We start from the raw sequence: 13,807 nt of genomic DNA, 5'->3' as shown, positions 1-13,807 counted from the left end.
GCAGTAATATTTTGAAAGGAGTCTTCTTCTGAGCAGTAGGTCTCAACAGTGAGCTTAAAGTGATCAGTAAACCATGTTATAAACAGATGTGCTGTCATCCAGGCTTTGTTGTTCCATTTAGAGAACACAGGCAGAGTAAATTTAGCATAATTCTTAAGGGCCCTAGGATTTTGGGAATGGTAAATGAGCATTGGCTTCAGCTTAAAGTCACCAGCTGCATTAGCCCCTAATAAGAGAATCAGCCTGTCCTTTGAAGCTTTGAAGTCAGGTATTGACTTCTCCTCTCTAGTTATGAAAGTACTAGGTAGCATCTTCTTCCAGTAGAATGCCGTCTCACCTACATTGAAAATCTGTTGTTCAGTGGAGCCACCTTCATTAATGATCTTAGCTAGATCTCTGGATAACTTGCTGCAGCTTCTACAGCAGCACTTGCTGCTTCACCTTGCACTTTTATGTTATGGAGACGGCTTCTTTCCTTAAACCTCTTGAACCAACCTCTGCTGGCTCCAGACTTTTCTTCTGCAGCTTCCTAACCTCTCTCAGCCTTCATAGAGAGTCAGGGTCTTGCTCTGATTTAGGCTTTGGCTTAAGGGAATGTTGTGGCTGGTTTGATATTCTATCCAGAGCACTAAACCTTTCTCCATGTTGGCACTAAAGCTGTTTTGCTTTCTTATCATTTGTGTGTTCACTGGAGTAGCACTTTTAATTTCCTTCAAGGGCTTTCCCTTTACATTCAGAACTTGACTCACTGATACAAGAGGCCTAGCTTTTGGCCTTTTTTGGCTTTTGACATGCCTTCCTCACTAAGCTTAATCATTTCTAGTTTTTGATTTAAAGTGAGAGTTTCACCTGAACACTTAGAAACCATAGTAGGGTTATTACATGGCCTAATTGCAGTATTGTTGTGTCTCAGGGAATAAGGAGGCCCGAGGAGAGGAAGAGAGATGGGGCAACAGCCAGTTGGTGGAGCAGTCAGGACACACACAGCATTTACCGATTAAGTTTGCCATCTTATGTGGGCATGGTTTGTGATTCCCCAAAACAATTACAACAGTAAGATCAAAGATCACTGATCACCATAACAGATGTAATAATAATGGAAAAGTTTGAAATATTGTGAGAATTACCACATGTGACACAGAGACAGGAAGTGAGCAAATGCTGTTGGAAAAATGGCACCAATAAACTTGCTCAGTGCAGGGTTCTCACAAACCTTCAATTTGTAAAAAATGCAATATCTGTGAAACACAATAAAATGAGGTATGCCTGTACATAGTAAATGAGCAATAATGGGTAGCTATCATTATTATTTAATCAACCATTCCATTTATTTATACAGTAAAAATTTATTACATGGTTATTATGTGTCAGGACCTGCCAGGCTTCCTACCAGGGTTCTCAGTACCTTGAACTTGGAGTCCCATGGTTTCCACTTATGTATGAGACACTTAGTTGTAATAGTAGTAATGATAGCTATAATGTCCTGAGTTCCTAATTATGTGTCAGGCATTCTGCTAGGTGCTTTATTACTGTATTGCCTTTAATCTTTATACCCATTTTATAGAAGCAGGAATAGAGATGTAGAGTCTATGAAACTTACCCAGGGTTGCATAGAAAATGTCAAGCCTGGGATTTAGATTGTCTGCTCTTTTTTTTTTTCTTTCTTTCTTTCTTCTGTTCTGCACTGACTGTTGTTACTGTCACCCTAAATCCATTATGCCCCAGACTGAACTTGGTTTCCTCAAATGAGCTTTGTCTTTCAACTTCTCAGTCAGGGGCACTACCATTCTACTTGTCATCCATGTCTGAAAGGCGGGAGATGTCTCCCTTCTCCATCAAGCCCCCCCTATATCTGGTTAATCACTAGGATTTTAGTTCAAATGCATCTTTTTCTCCCTCTTTCTCTTATCCTGGCTGGGCCCCTCTTGACTTGGATTTGTTAGTTTTCAACGTTTGTTCCACTGCCCCGCATGAAAGGGGAGGTTTACACAATACACTTTCATGGACTTCACCAGATTTTGATAAAACACCCTTAAGTTTTCCAAGAAGTAAAGCACAGTAGTTGGTTACTGCTGCAGCTGTTTGTCAGCGGTAGAAGCTTGGAATAGGCTCACAGCAGTGGTACAGATAAGTAAGCTGCTGTGAATATAACCTTTCTCTCCTACCCAGGAAAACATGTTTGGAGAGAACTATGCTCCACTCTGTTTTAAAAAGTAAAGCTTTCCCCTTTAACAAACAGTACTGGGAAAAGTGGATATCCACATGCAAAAAGATGGCGTTGGACCCCTACCTCATATGATATACAAAAATTAACGAAGAATGGATCAACAACCTAAATATAAGAACTGAAACCATAATACTCTTAGAAGAAAACATAGGGGCAAATCTTCTTGAACTTGAATTTGACAGCTCTTTGGTCTTACATCAAAAGTACTGTATGAGCAACAAAAGGAGAAATAGATAAAATGGACTTCATCTAAATTAAAAACTTCTGTACATCAAAGGACATTATCAAGTAAGTAAAAAGACAGCCTACAGAGAGGGAAAAATATTTGCAAATCACATATTTGATAAGGATCTAATATCCAACGTATATAAAGAACTCATGAAGAACTCATAACTCAACAACAAAACAACAGACATTTCTTCAAAGAAGACATACAAATGGCCAAAAAGCACATGAAAAGATGCTCAACGTCGTTAGTCATTAGGGAAATGCAAATCAAAACCACAGTGAGATACCACTTCACATCCACTAGAATGGCTATAATAAGAAAAAGAAAAAGGAAAATGACAAGTATGGTGAGGATGTGGAGAAATCGGAACCTTCATACATTGCTAATGGAAATGTAAAATGGTTCAGCTGCTGTGGAAAATAGTTTGGTGATTCCTCAAAAAGTTCAACATAGAATTACCATATAAACTAGTAATTCCACTCCTAAAGAATTGAAAACAGGTACTCAAACAAGTATACGTGTACACATGTTCATAGCAGATTCACAGCAATCAACAGATGGAAACAACCCAAATGTCTGTCAATGGACAGAAGGAGAAACAAATAGTGGTATATACATATGAGTGAATATTATGCAGTCAGAAAAAGGAGTAAAGTGCTGGTGTGAGCAACAATGTGGATGCACCTTGGAAACATGATGCCAAGTGAAATAACCAGATGTGTCACATACTGTGTGATTCCATTTATATGAGATATACAGAATAGGTAAATCGATAGAGATAGGAAGCAGGTTGGTGGTTGCCAGAGGCTGGGAAGAGGGGAGAATGGGGAATAATGCTTAATGGGTATGGAATTTCCTTTTTGGGTGTGATGAAAATGTTTTGGCACTAGGTAGAGGGGATGGTTGTACGACGTTGTGAATGTACTAAATGCTACTGAATTGTTCACTTTAAAATGGTTAATTTCATGTTATGTGAATTTCATCTCAATTTTTTAAATCTCAAAAAAAAATACAGTAAAGCTTTCACAAACTTTGTTGCTTTAATTGTTCATAGTAATGCGTACTTGGTAGATATCAGTATTTCAGGACACTGTTCTTGAGAATCATTGGCTGTAACCATCTGCTAGAATTACTAGCTGCCAGGATTATAGCCCGCTCTCCTTTGCTGGGGGCAGGACCCCTAGGCCAGGGCTTTCTAACTCAGATGGGATAAATGTTTGTGGTCAGCTGGATGTAAGGCATCAGAGAGTCATGGAGATTAGGTGGAACTGGGCTGGACGTGCACTGTCTAAATGCATTCCAGTTTAGACAGACTGCCCCTGGGCTGGTTTTTGCCCCGTCTTCATCTTTCGGCCATCCCTCTTAAGCCATCAGACAGACTGATGTATTTTAAAAATCATCTTCAGCATGCCATCCCATTTGTAAAAACCAATTTCCTGTTGCAGAATCTAAACCTCTCTGCCTTCCCTTTCCCGCAGAGGCTCTGAGAAAGCTCAGCTGGACCCATACAGCATCGTGAAACCGTTACCCTCCTCCTACCTCACCCTGTCCCAGCCACCTGGAGGCCTCGGGTGACAGGACTGAACCCCATTAGATCTGTAAGGGGAAGGGCTCTCTCTGAATCCTCGGTTTAAGGGCGACTCAGGGAAATGCTCAGCAGCTGGTTGCCGCCACTGCAGAGGGCATGGTGGGTTTCTGTGGTGCCCCTTCCCCAGCAGTCTGAATGCATGTCAGTCTGTTATCTGTCTACTCGCAGAGAAGGGGAGAGAGGCACAGAAGAATCTGGAAAGATTTTTGTGATTAGATGAGATGTAGGAAGTTGTTTTTTTTGTTTGTTTGTTTTCATCTGCCCAAGCTTTTAGAGGCTTGGACCCATCATGATGCTGGAAGCTTGGAGTGGGCGGGGTGTGTCAGGGGAGCAGGGGAGAGGGTGTGGAGAAGGGAGACTTAGTCCATTAGATCTAGGGAGTGGCTGGCACTGACTTCTTTTATGCTTCCAGCCCTATAGCTGCTTGTAATCCCTCTTTACTGCTGATTTTCTGGGAAGCATGTAGGACGTAGAGATCTTTGGCCCACGTCCTTTCATTATGTAACACTTCAGTGGACATGTGCCGGGGCGGGGTTTGTGGGGGCAGGAAGAGAAAAGTACGGTCGTGTGACTTAAGGGACTCCCTGCAGCTCTTGCCCTAAAATCCCTCCCCCTTACCCCACTCTCCCCATTTAGACTTGAAAGGCAGAGAGAATCTTCCTTCCTTCCCTGAAATCCTGTGTACAGAGCTCTGAACTCCTGGTGGCTCAGCGTCTGGCCCACAGAGGTGGTGCTGACCCAGGGCCCTTGGAACCGTCCCACCTGTGGAAATGGAGGCTCGGCTTCCTCATATCCCAGGAGCTCGCTAGCTGCCGACTCAGGCAGAGTTCCTGGCCTTTGCTTACAGCGCTTGAGTCAGTGGGCGTTTTTGCTCTTTTGGGGGAGATTGGCTCCCACAAGGGCATGCTTCTTGCTGGAGCCGTCATGTGGGTGAGCATCAGCGTGTGTGTCCTCTGACCTCCAACCTGTCAGCCACTTCCCAGTGGGTGCTGGTGAGTTCCTGGATTAAGGGAAAATCTCTGCCCAAATGACATGCTGTTTTTTCTTTAATTTTTATTTTATATTGGAGTATAGTTGGTTAACAGTGTTGTACACCTGAAACTAAGACATGCTTTCTTAAGACTTTAAATAAAGTAACGTGGAGAGGTTCATGGAAACTGTTGAGACACTGTCGGAAACCTTAAAAGCCCAGTGTGCACCTCCACTCCTGGTGCTGTGAGAGTGCTTAAAGCCCAGCGGTGGCCTGGAAGTCAGGAAGGCCGGGTAGCCTCTCCTCAGAAGGGTAGGCTGTGACCCCACAGCTCTCCTTTCGTAGGGTGTGAGTGGGCCGTATGGTGTCATGGCAACAGGGAAGGCTCTCCAGCCAGGCTGCCAGGGTTTCAGTCCTGGCTTATTAGCTGAGTGGCCTTGGAAAATTTATTTAGTGGTGCTGTATCTCAGTTTCCTCATCTGTATGTAGAGCAGCGATGGCAATAGTATGTACCTCATAAGGTTGTCGTGAGGGTTGAAGATAATGCCTGTAAAATACTTGGCACTCAAATAGATGCATCCTAGGTGTTTAGAGATGGTGGCTCCCACCATCCACCCATGGTAGCCACATGATGAAGCCTGCAGGAGAGGACAAGAGGAGGGCAGGAGGACTCTGTATTGTGTGGTTTCCCTGTGATTAACGCAGACTCTGGTTTCTTCTGTATTCCTTTCCTTGCCCAGTACTGATCCTCCAGAAGGTGGAGAATGGAGACCTGAGCAAAAAGGTTCTGAAGATCACCGATTTTGGCCTGGCTCGGGAATGGCACCGAACCACCAAGATGAGCGCAGCAGGGACATATGCCTGGATGGCACCTGAAGTCATTCGTGCCTCCATGTTTTCCAAAGGCAGCGACGTGTGGAGGTAAGGTCCAGAGGTGCAGGGTCAGCGCTCCCCAGATCTATTTTGGCTGCACAGATGCTTCAGGACTTGGAGAATTGAGGTTGCATAGAATCCCAGGCACCCCAGGTAGGTCTAGGTGACCCCTTCAGAGCAATCTACACTAAATCCCACATTGCCAAAGGACAGTTTCTAACACCTTCATCTGCCAGAAATACCCCCCAGTGCTATGGGGCAAGTACCACCTCCATGTAGGCCCCTTTGTGTTGGTGATTGCTCCCTAGGAAGGACCAGGAGATTCTAGGGGCAGTGTGTACTGACCTCCAGGGTGGTGAGGGTACCCAGACACTCCTGGAGACCTTCCCCACAGTCACCCTGGCTTCCTTAGCAACAGTGGCTGTTACTGTTGCACTTGTTCTCACTATAAGCCCTTCAGCTGATGAGTAGTGTTTGTGCTCTCTCTTTTTTCTGGGTGGGCTGGAAATTATCCTTTCCAGTTCTCCAGTTAAGCTTTTAGTCACGGCTGTCTTGCCTGTTGAGCATTGATATAGAAATGGGAAAAGATAGGGCTCAAGCGTGCACCCACAACTGCAGAGTCAAAGATTAGACCAACCGCTCCCCTTAGTTCATGTCAGCCCAAGAGGTCACAAGGACATGGATCTAAAAATCTTTTTCCCACTGATGGGAGGAGGAGCATCTACAGAGTAAGCATCCTCATGACTGTGAAGAGAGTAGCATCACCTTGGTATGCAAAAGAAAGGGCTGTAGATTATCATCTCATTTCATCCATGAAGTTGTTGCTTCTCAGTGTGTTGTAAAGTGAGCTTGTGTGTGTGTTTATTTTAAATAACAGCTTTATTGAGATATTACTCACATACTGTAAAGTGCACTTTTTAAAATGTATAAGCCAGTGGTTTTTAGTAAATTTACAATGTTTTACACTGATCATCATTGTTATTGGTTTCCTAAGGCTGCTGTAACAAATTACCACAAACCTGGTGGCCTAAAGCAATACAAATTTACAGTCTAGAGGCCAGAAGTCTGACATCGGTATCAGCAGGGCCATACTCTCTCCAGAGACTCTGGGGCAGATTCTGTTCCAAATAAGGATTCTGGGTATTAGGACATGGACATATCTTTTCAGGGCCACCATTCAACCCATGACAACCACTGACTATTTCCAGAATATTTTTTATCACTCAGAAAAACCCTCAATACCTATTAGTAGTCATTCCCTAATACCCCCTACCCCTACCCCTACACCCTGGCAACCACTAATTTACTTTCTGTCACTATGGATTTGCCTCTTCTGGACATTTCATATAAATGGAATCATACAGTATGTGATCTTCTGTGACTGGCTTTTTTCATTTGCATAATGTTTTCAGGGCTCATATATGTTTTTCAGAACTTCATTCTTTTAATAGCTGAATCATATTCCATCATATGGGTATACCACAATTTGTTTGTCTGTTCTTTAGTTGATGGACATTTGGGTTGTTTCACTTTTTGTCTAATGTAAATGATGCTGCTATGGACATTTGTTTACATGCTTTTGTGTGAACATATGTTTTCAGTTCTCTTGGATATACACCTAGGAGTGAAATTTTCTGATTCATATGGTAATTCTATATTTAACTTTTTCAGGAACTGCCAGACAGTTTTTTTTACCACTGCCATTACCATTAGCAACGCATGAGGGTTCCAATTTCTCCACATCCTCTCAACACTTGTTATTTTTTATTATAACCATCCTAGTGGATGTGAAGTGGTATCTCACTGTGGTTTTGATTTGTATTTCCCTAATGACATCGAGCATCTTTCCATGTGCTTATTGGCCATTTGTATATCTTATATGAATAAATATCTGTTCAAATCCTTTGCCAATTTTAAAATTGGGTTATATGTCCTTCCATTTTTATGTTGAAAGGGTTCTTTATATATTCCAGATACAAGTCCCTTACCAGATACATGATTTGCAAATAATTTCTCCCACTCTGTGGGTTTTCTTTTTACTTTCTTGATGGTATCCTTTGAAACACAAGCATTTTTAATTTTGACGATGTTCGGTTTATCAGTTTTTTCTTTGATTGCTTGTGCTTTTGGTGTCATATCTAAGAAATGAAGTCATGAAGTTTTATGCGTATGTTTTCTTCTAAGAGTTTGTAATTTTACCTCTTACATATGGGTCCATATTGTTCCGTCTTGTTCCATTTTGACCTGTATGTGGTGTGAGGTAGGAGTCCAACTTCATTCTTTTACATGTGGCTATCTAGGTGTCCTAGCACCATTTGTTTAAAAGACTGTTTCTTTCCTCATTGAATTGTCTTGGCATCCCTGTCAAGAAGCAGTTCACCACAAATGAAAGAGTTTATTTTTGGACTCTCAATTCTACTCCATTGATCTATGTGTCTCCCATTATGCCAGTGCCACCTGTTTTAAGAACTGTAGCTTTGTACTAAGTTTTCAAATTAGGAAGTGTGAGTCTTCCAACTTTCTTCTTTTTCAAGATTATTTTGGCTATTCCGAATCTCTTCAATTTCCCTACGAATTTTAGGGTCATTTTTCAGTTTCTGAAAAGTAGGCAGCTAGAATTTTGATAGGGATTATGTTAAGTCTGTAGATCACTTTGGGGAGTATTGCCATCTAAATAATATTGTCTTTCAATCCATGAACATGGGATATCTTCCTATTTATTTAGACCTTCTTTAATTTCTTTCAATGTTTTATAGCTTCTGTATATTGAATCTTATTTCATTACACATTAATTATGGGTGAAGTACCTATTGTGAAGAAAAGAGTTTTCCTTTCCTTAGAATATCTGACTAGATCTCATTAGGTTGAGCTGTATCCTGATATTCAACTGTTTTTCGCCCACAAAAGCAGCAATTTCATATGCTTCAACCTACACTTTCATTGCTTGACTGTAGGCTAATGAGATTAGTTAATGTATTAATTAAGCTAAGCTGCTATTGCAAAGAGACCTACTGATGGTTGAAATGTACTTCTTTTTCAAGAGTAGTCCAGCCTGTCTACGCTGGTGGGGCAGCTTTGCACCTTGAGATCATTCAGGAACTCAGGTCCTTTCAGCATCCCTCAGCATGTTATTCTTTTCTGAATGGTTACATCTGAGTGAAAGTGACTTCAGAATAATTATATCCCACAGAAAAGGAGAAAGAGAGCTTATCCATGGCAAGAAGCTTGTCTTTAATTTGGAGATGACTCCAAAAGTAGCTATTATTATTTCCATTTTACAGATGAGGTAAGCAAGGCTTAGATGATTGAAATCAGTTGCCTAGGTTCACCCAGGTGGTAGAGGTAAAGCTGTGATTTGAACTAGATATGTGTCTTTTGAAACTCTGTGCTTGTAGCCATGTCACCATCTATACACTCTTAATCCTGTGCTTTGGGCACCCTCTTCCAGGGTGATTGGCCCACCGTGCCTGGGACCCAGCAGCCTGTCCCAAGAGGGCCAAAGCATGTCTAGGAACTCGGGACAAAGCTGGTTCCCAGACTGACTTGTAATGCATTTATTCCTCCAAGAAATGTTTGTTGAATACATACTTACTCTGTTATGACCAAGCAAGTGGACTTGCTTCCTGCTGTACCGTGGAAAGACCAAACACTGAGACAACAGTCTTTTGCAGAGAGAAAAAGGATTTATTGCAGGGTGGCCAAGCAAGGAGGCAGGAGGCAATGCTCAGATATGTCTCCCCAGTTGATCGGCTGTTGAGTGGGATGTTTATCATGGAAGTAGGGAATAAGAGGCGGGGGCTGGGCTGGGAAATGGTCGGTGGAAAGTAATTTGTACATTTCTGGAGTTCTCTGCCCAGGCTCAACTGTTCTTCATGCCTCTTCATGGGTTGCATGTGCAAATTCACGGGGGTTTCCTATGTTACATGGGGTGGACTTTCAGCCTGTGACGTCTAAAGTTCACTATCAAAGTTCACTATTGGTTGTCCTAGTCCCTTAGTGTGCCTGAAGGGGCTGTCAGCAGGTTGTTTGCATATCTGTGGTTTCCCTGGTATTCTGCAAAACAAGCTTGGTGTCTTCCATGTATCATTTTACTTCTATCTTGTTTCTACCTTACGGGCCTTGAGTGTGTAAGGTAAGGGTATAGTGTCAGGTATGGGGCTGAGCCTGAATCCAACCCCCTTCCCTCCAACTCCCCTCCTGGAGCTCATGCGGGGCCTTGGGCCTCTGCAGTTGGTGGGTGCCCAGGGCCAGCTGAGTTTGTCTCACTGTTCTTCGAGTATAGTTGTCTAGGCCTCCTCTGTGCTGTGGTGGAGCGTAGGATAAGAATGGCCCAGACCCCCCTCAAGAAGAGCAGTTTTTCCCTTTGGTTGTATTGTGCAGGGAGGGCACTGGTGACAGCCAGAGGCCATCATCCCACGGTGACTCTCTGCCTGTCGTGTGTAGGATGAGGTGGAGGCATTTTGTTAATTAATCATTTTATGTTTTTTAAATTATGGAAGGAAAACATGTTCACTATAGAAAAAAATTAGAAAATATGGATAAACAAAAAAAAGAAAAAGAAAAGGAAAGAAAAGAAAAAATCACCCACAACGCACTTCTAAAGATAATCTGTGTTGACATTTTGGTGTGTTTATTCCTGTTCCTGTGATCACCCACCCATCCCTTAAAATGGGATCATTCTGTTTTGTAAGCTGCTTTTTGAATGTAACAGAGCATGAACATATTGCCATGTTAATAAGTATTTATTATGTCAATAAATATACTAACATATACATTTATACGTAAGTTAGTAAATACGTTGTCATTTTGAATGAGGGTCCGGTTAACAGCAAGGATAGTAAATTGTGTGTTACCTTACAGTTTACAAAGTACTTTCACGTATGGTAGTTCAGTTGTCTTTGCCAAAGATTATTAAACAGTCAGCTTGGTTCCTGGGATGTGGGCTCACAGCTGATGACCAAGTGCAGGAGCCCATTCAAGGGACACCCTCTCCTTTTGGAGGGTGGGTCCCTGAGTTGACACTCTTAAAGTCCACCCAGGTTAATAAGAAAAACAGCCCTGGCCCAGCACAGGTACAGAATTGCTGCACCTTCGATTGGGAAGGGTTGCTATTCACTCTAGGGCTTTTCTTCATTTTGAAAAAAAATAAAACAGCCCTCTCCCACATCCGATATTATCAAACAGTGGAAAAGATTACTGCACCTCTGGAGGTGGCTAATTATTGACACGGTGCATTTCTGAGGGTTTGGGTTTAGGCTATGACTCTTGGGAAGTCATTGGCAGCACTGTGGGATCTGGCACTTCTCTGGGGGGAAGGGACTCCGAGGCAGAGTTCTAGCTGAGTTGGTACTTCGGGGCTGCTTGTAAACAGTCTTGAACAGACCTCTTGACCTTCTCTTAACCCTGGGAGGGCAAGAAAGTAGGCTAAACAGGTAAATCATGTGGACTTCTACTGTCCACCTCTCCATGAGGCTCAGATCCATCTAATGTGTGTTTCTCCAGTCCCCTTTTTGGACTCTGTTCCTGCCAGAGGAGCACCAAGCCTTCATTTACATCACCCACCTTCTGTTATAAAAATACAGAGGAACACTGGCAGAGGAACACTTTGACTGGTTTAGTCATCCCCAGAAAGCCGCCTTCCCTGAATGCTGGCACCCCTCGGCACGGCTCTCCCCAGCCACTTTCTCATTTCAGGCCTTTCCGAGAGGGAAGCACATGGTGTTTACGAGCCATAGATGGCGGTTTCAGGATGCTGGGTAGTTATTGTTATTCTTTCCTTGCAGCTCTTCTATGAGGTAGGGATTGCTGTCTCTGTTACACAGGTGAGGAAACAGGTTTGGAGAGGTGAACTTGTTTTCTTAAGGTCCCACGGCTGTAAGTGGTAAAGCAGGCATTCGACTCAAGTCTGTCTAAGTCTTTCTTGAGCAGCACTTCTCCCACTCTTCCTAGTTGTAGAGCCCTTCAAATGGAATGGAATGCCCATGAACAAAGGCCCAAGCCAGGTGAGAGCAGAGTTGCCCTTGTGGAAGCTGGGAGGGGAGGGTCCCTGGCTCCTTTCCCTTCCAGGTGGCCTGAGACATCTCCACAGAGTAGAGCTCAGTGTAAACACCACCACAGAGGAAACGCCAGGACACAAACAGGACACGTGTTTGGATCTTCGAAAACACCCTGTCTTTCCAGGTAGTTAGGCTTGAGACATCGATTGTCTTTGCCTGGATGGAAGAAAGGGGTTTCGGGAACCTTGAGTTTTTGTTCCTCAGGGTGGAAGTGGGCAGTAATGCCGAGAGCAGGCAACTGAAGATGGGAGTCTCTCTAAGCGGGAATCTAGTTAGCAGCGCTGAGAGCTCGTAGAGGTCACTTGGTGGACACTGCCCAGCATGACTGCTGTCTGGATAAGTCACATGAAAGGTTTGGCAGGAAGTATCCTAGTGCAGTTCTTGATATTTGGGGCTTACTCGGGGCACCCAGTGCAGCCTGAAGGACCATCTGACTACACACTCACTCTTACACCCACCCACCAATTCATTCATTATGTGAGGGCCTAGGCATCCCAGAGCCTGGGCAAGACCCTGAGAATGCAAAGATTAGGAACTACTGTCCCTGCCCTTTAGGAGCCCACAGGCTGGTAAACAAACAACTAGAATACCTGACAGCGCAAACAAGGGCTGAGTAACATGCTGGGGTGTCAGGAGGCTTCCTAAAGTGTCCAGGTGTTCCCATCAGCCTCAGACTAAGATCCACCTTCTTGTCAGGACAAGACAAGACCTGCAACTACCAGTCTACTAAGCTTTTTTTTTTTTTTTTCCTGTCAAAATACGTAAAGAAAATGATAGTATTTGCGCTGCTCGGGGAAAGCCATTGTCCAAGGACACTGGCCAGTCTACTCTGAGGATCCCTCTGTAGAGACCCCCGGGATGCCCGGGCACACTGGTGGGCCCATTGCTCTCCTTTGGAGCCATGCCAGGCCAGGCCATGGGATCCTTGGAGGGCAAGCCCATGCTGTTGTGCTCTCTGATCCCTGTCTCTGGAGCCCTGGCTCCTCCCTCAATTAGCCAAGTTTCACTCAGGATTCAGCTTCCTCCTGCCTCCGTCCTGGTCTGGTGTAGGTGACCCTCCTTTGTGCTGTCATAGTATCTCTGTTGTGACTCCTCTTTCCATATTCTCATTGATGCTTTTTCTATTCCTCTTGCTAGTCTCTTTGTGGATAAGATCTGTGTTTTTTTATCCTGTGTCCCAGTTCTTGGCATTGAGTTTGATGCATAGTAAATATTTAGTAGATGTTTAAAATGAATGAATAAAGGGTGGTGCATTTGAATCATATCTTGAAAGATGATTAGTAGAGTTTACCAAGCAGAGAAGTGGTGGAAGGGCATTCTAGGGAGAAAGAATTGAGAATTGGTCCAGGTCCACTGTGACTTACTCCACATATGCCCTTAATATATGCTGCTAACCCTGTCTAAAACTTGCTTTCCTCATCTGCAAAATGATGATAATACTTATCTTGCAGGTTTTTTGTAGGGATTTCAAGATCATATTTGTAAACGTCTTAGCATGCTGCACATACAAGGTACCATGATCGAATAGTTGCTGGGTTTATTATTATTTTTTTTAAATAAATATGTCTTCTTGTTGGTTGTAAACTACTGATGAGTATTACCAAAAAATTGAGCTTTGTGTTGAAAATATAAGGAGAGGCCCTCTTCCAACTGTTCATGGCCTTATGGTTTCTGGTCCTGACTTATTCCTGGAAGGATTAAACACTACATGAGTTTGCCTGGTTCTGATTGTGAATTCATAGAAAAATTATTCCATAAGCTTTGTGCTCCCCATTCCCTAACTCACAGAACGTGTGAAAAGAAATTCTTCATGTGGACTTGAAAGGTAGGGAAAGAACTCGAAGCCCACACAGCTGATGCGCTG

The 13,807-nt window shown here is 43.3% G+C and overlaps 1 protein-coding gene across 2 annotated transcripts in view; it reads left to right on the top strand.

Moving 5' to 3' along the window:
- MAP3K9 (mitogen-activated protein kinase kinase kinase 9) overlaps window positions 1-13,807 on the top strand; it is a gene marked incomplete at both ends in the record, with an annotated part of 73,690 nt that overhangs the window by 41,668 nt on the left and 18,215 nt on the right. For both annotated transcript variants that reach the window (XM_081229990.1, XM_081229989.1), the window contains one exon: window positions 5,755-5,935. In XM_081229990.1, the coding sequence (XP_081086116.1) occupies window positions 5,755-5,935 (181 nt within the window). The remainder of the gene's footprint in view (window positions 1-5,754; window positions 5,936-13,807) is intronic.

The sequence above is a fragment of the Mesoplodon bidens genome (genome assembly GCF_964165515.1).
Source record: "Mesoplodon bidens genome assembly, chromosome: 3".
In the NCBI taxonomy this organism is placed as follows: Eukaryota; Metazoa; Chordata; class Mammalia; order Artiodactyla; family Ziphiidae; genus Mesoplodon; species Mesoplodon bidens.
This window is presented reverse-complemented; position numbering and strand designations above follow the sequence as displayed.